The sequence below is a fragment of the Primulina huaijiensis genome, chromosome 1 (genome assembly GCF_012295235.1).
Source record: "Primulina huaijiensis isolate GDHJ02 chromosome 1, ASM1229523v2, whole genome shotgun sequence".
NCBI classification, from domain to species: Eukaryota; Viridiplantae; Streptophyta; class Magnoliopsida; order Lamiales; family Gesneriaceae; genus Primulina; species Primulina huaijiensis.
The window spans coordinates 19,467,316-19,472,152 of record NC_133306.1 but is presented as its reverse complement, the minus strand read 5'-3'; the positions used below and the strand labels follow the sequence as shown (position 1 = coordinate 19,472,152).

General features: G+C 37.1%; 1 protein-coding gene across 1 annotated transcript; it reads right to left on the bottom strand.

Moving 5' to 3' along the window:
• Positions 1-346: 346 nt before the first annotated feature.
• LOC140973035 (uncharacterized) lies at positions 347-2,628 on the bottom strand. Its single transcript, XM_073435950.1, has 8 exons — positions 2,491-2,628; positions 2,300-2,444; positions 1,980-2,122; positions 1,722-1,805; positions 1,472-1,603; positions 703-1,390; positions 521-619; positions 347-453 (listed from the first exon to the last, which is right to left on the bottom strand). Exons 1-8 carry the CDS (start codon positions 2,626-2,628, stop codon positions 347-349), a joined length of 1,536 nt encoding a protein of 511 aa, XP_073292051.1.
• Positions 2,629-4,837: the final 2,209 nt, after the last annotated feature.

The following is a 4,837-nucleotide window of genomic DNA, read 5'->3' as shown; positions in this document are numbered from 1 at the left end:
GTCCATCAACGACACATCTGGCGACATCACTTCAGGATGTCGGTTCTGCATCTCAAGCAATCCACGGAGAGCTTCGCCGAAGTGCTGAATACAACAAAACAAAAGTTTTTCAATGTTTTAAAATAAGTTCTCTACAAATTTAAAAGCATTGTAAATGCTTACAGAGAAAGTGACACGCGAGTTTACGATCGCCATGGGCCCATAGTACGACTTCTCATATTCGGCATAAAAACCTCGAATCATACTTGGCGAACGGTCGAGCATCGATGCCCTAACTCGTGCCAGCGAGGTGTTTACTTTTAGTGTCACGGTCTCCTCAAGTGGCCTCACTGCGTAAATTGATCAATTAAAACAACTTCAATGCAAATATGAATAGACAAGGTGCAGTGTAATAACCTCTCGACGTGGTCGCTTCGCCAACTGGATTACGCGCATCCGGAGTCGCTTGAATATCTAAAAAAAAGTTTATTGTTAAATAAACTATACATAAATATAAAATCAAAAAAGTGCATTAACTCACCTTCTGAGGACTCCTCTGTAATGACTGGAAGGTTAGGCTCAAATATATGTTGTGTTTGGCTACTACTGTCAATTTCCTTAGCCAGATTATCATCCACACCTAACAACGTAAATTAAACAAATTAAAATAATAATGACAATTCTATCACATAAAAATAAATATAATTAATATAATTAACTCACCAAAATCGGCCTCGGATGATTTCCTCTTCCGCCCTCTGCTATAGGCTATGCTATAATCTTTGTCCTGATGCACTAGCATGTTAGACCTCATCTCAGCAAAACCAGCTCTGATCTGTTCAGTCAAACTCGATCTCAACTCATCGAGACCAAGATTGAAACTCGATTTCAAGTCATCTAAAGCCATATCTATATTCCGGATAGACGTCCTGGTCTCAATAAATTCTGCTGACATCTTAACATGCATAGACGCAACGGAATCCTCCAAGGCAGTCAACCGCCTCTCGAAACGATGCTCCAACGGTGACGGGTGGCGGGAAGGATTGAGTCCAAAGTGGACTCTAGGACCCGTACGCATTGGAGAACTAGTGCTAGAGCTGGATCTATTAAGATCACCAGAACGGGTGCCGGAAACGTCCTGAGATGCATTTGCAGAAAGGGTGTGCTGGACTGATCTACTCATATCACCATAAAAGTTGCCGGAAAAAACAGGACTTGAATGTGCAGAAGGCGTGTGCTGGACTGAGGGAGACTCCAAAGGGTGCTCGCTACATATGACTGTTTCACCTTTCCTCCAGAGCTCGAGCACCCGAGTGATGACCGCATCAGGTGCAGAATCAACAAAAATCCCGGTCGTGTAATAAGGTGAAACTAGCTCCTCAGGAGTAGGAGTCAAAAATCTAAGACAATCCTGCATATAATTAATAACAGATCATTTTAATAAAAAATTAATGTCCACAGTTATTATATCAAATCAATTCATATTATTTACATCTATAGGAGAACCACCAAAGGCTGCAGCGATATCAGCGCCAGTTCGGGCACGGTTTGACGACCATGTGTTAGTCACCCACTGAAACATCCTGGGCAACATCAAACCTTCCACATCTCTTCTCCTTGCTACCTTTTGTGCCACGCTCGGATAACATTCATAAGCAAGGATCGGTAACATAAATTTCAAACAATGTTACTAGTAGAAATAAAGATATCAAATCCACTTTAACATTCAAAAAATAATATACCTGCAGAGGTAGAACAAAACCGCCGACAAGTAAGCTGACGTCAACTTCTTTCCGACCTTGTGCCTCGGTGAGATAATTATATCGCTATAAAAGGTCCTTCTTCAAACATCGGACAGCATCTCGATAGGTTACTTTACCTCAGAGATAATGGTTGAACCTATCCAAATCATCTACAAGCCTAAAAAATTTAGGGTCGATCTTCTTCGTCTTTTTCCTCGTCGCCTAACCAAATACGGCACAACAAAAGTATAGACTAGCCATCTTTATCTTCTCCACATCTATACCAGTCTCATTATGCACTTCGATATTAATCTTTCCTTCCAAATCACTCAAAGCAATCTCAGACTTACCGGAAAAGTGTGTGGTGCCAAATACATCTCTATCTGATAAATCTTCGGGCTCTATAGCGCAATCGAGACCCGTTATTAATCAATATTCTAACAAAAAAAATCTAACCGGCCTTTTGCGCACCACCGTCCACAAATCATCACTACTACTATCAACAATCTTATTACTCATTAAATACCATATAATTTGACTGGAAATGTTAAAATCTCTATAATACCTAACCAAATTACCAAAAGCCGACTGCTCGAAAAAATGGGTTCTCTCGTCGTTGTTCAAATAGCGATGAATCTTCTCATAAACCTCTTTGTATCTCGATTGAATTGTTAATTTGCATCGAAATACTGCATCTCTGCCAAGTTTCCTCGGCAAATAAACCTGTGACACAAAAAAAATTAGTACAGTTACGGAAATATTGGTCGACCACAAATTGTCGACCATAGCCATTTGTGGTCGCCCATAGATTATGGTCGACCACAATGGTCGACCATAACCTATGGTCGACCAATAGATTATGGTCGACCACCTTGTTTGTATGGTCGACCATCAAATGGTCGACCATAGGCTATGGTCGAACACAAATTGTCGACCATAACCTATGGTCGACCATTTGAACACATGGTCGACCATAAAAAACAAAGTGGTCGACCATAATCTATTGGCTTTTTCACTTTGATGGTCGACCATGTGAGGTCAACCATACGTTATGGTAGACCTCTCATCGTCGACCATCAAAGTAAAAAAACAAATGGCCATTCACACGCACACAGCATACATAAATCACGAAAATGGACAAAAACACAGAAGCAAAAAATCGAAATAAACGCGAATCTTACCACATTTTCGTTTTCCATTCCTTCGATTGAGTAAGTGTCGCCTTGAGGGAAGGGTTTTTCGAGGGTTTTACTGGAACGGTCGGAGGTTTTGAACTTTTTTTCGAAAAGATGCTATGGATGTTTAATCGGGGATAATTAGATAAAAAGGGTGTGTTTAAAGAATTTAAACTTAAAACATAGGGACATAAAGGTAATTTGAACCATGAATCGTTTTTTTCAAAAAAAAACACAATACAGTCCCTTTTTCCTAATTTTCCCACCCTTTCTCTCGTCACTATTGTAGTAGCAATAGAAGATTCCTCAATACTTTGTCGTACGATGTCGAAACTAAAAAATTCTTGAAGTGTTTGTTCCCACATCTGTAGCTTAGATTTGAGCCATCAATCATTGTTCTTTATATTTGTTTCTGTCCGCACAGAGCTCTGTTTGTGAGTTTTTTCTATGCGTGGAAGGGGGGCCGAGCTATCAGCTACTTGTCGATTCCAACGTTTCTTCTCATTTTCTTTTGTACTTTAGGGCTTGAAGATCTCATGTCCTGCTTTATTTTGTAGCCCAAGAGTTTTTGAAGATATACCAATTTTTAGGCTTCAAAGTTTAAGAACTTCGATTCATTTTGGTTCAAGGTTGAGATTTGTGGTATAATGTGCCTGTTTCCTGGTGGTTGCGATTTATTCAATGTGAATTTGTAGTTATGATAAAAAAAAATAGAACTTGTACTACTCTGTGTTACTTTCTTTGGTCACTAGAATAATTGAATTTCAATCAATTATGAATTTGAATTTTCTACCAAAATGTGTCTAAACTATATTTTGTATTTGAGTTGGGATGCAAACCTATTGTATCTCGGGTATATGAGCTGCGTGCACTAGGATTCTGGAATTTTAGCTCACATAAAAGTTGTAGATCTATGCATTATATTTGAAATGAAACAAGAATCATTTAATTCCATTAAGAATCAAGATAGTTATACATGTTTTCTTAGAATTGCTCGGTTACATAATTTTGTCCGTGAATTGGGTTAATGCAGTGTGTTCTAATAAATTTTGACCACAAAAGATTGAGAATTTGAATATGTTTTCAACTGTAAAAACTATATATTTGAGTTTTATTTCATTTATAATTGACAGATATTGATTTGAATCAATACTGAGTTAGATGTGAATTTTATGCTATTAAGTGTCAAATCCACAAACCGTGACAGAACCAACTACACTTGGTTTCTGATTTTCGGTATATAAATTTGTCGAAATGATTGAATCTCACATTTATGTCTTCTGTTGAAATATGATGGTTTGAGTTAGGATTTTGAGTTGTATGATAAGTATATTTTGGATAAGTATTTGGTTGAGTTGAATATCTAATAAAATCATTCCAAGTTGAGAAGTTTGGAAAATTTTATATGAATTATTTGTTATTGTGGATTGATGTATGAAATATTCGACATGTTATCTTATTTTTTAGGTCGAGTAGATCAAAGTTGAGCTTGTTGTGGTTCAAAGTTTGTTTTAGACATATTTATATGATTTATAAAAGTTGTTAATGTTAATCTGTGGAGTTAAATGAGTTGTTAAATACCTTGTTGATGTTATATTCAATTATTTGACATATTTATGGTATTTAGTTTAGTGTATGATTTTATGGCATTCATGTTGAGCCATATCATTCTTGTGATATGTTCCTCTTGTTATATTTTATTCCTGGCACACATGGTTATTTCAGAATCAGCCGACGGCTTTCGAGTGGAATTATCCTTTATATTAAAATTATGATTGTCTATTTTTTGATGCATTTTATGTTTGATATGCACTTGAAACATTGACATCATATGTTGTTCCTTATTGTGCTTCCCTTTTGTATCATTATCAGCTATATGGAGGCTGATTCATGTGTGTTTATTAGTACAACACGACATACCTCGTATATTTGGCAGGGCGA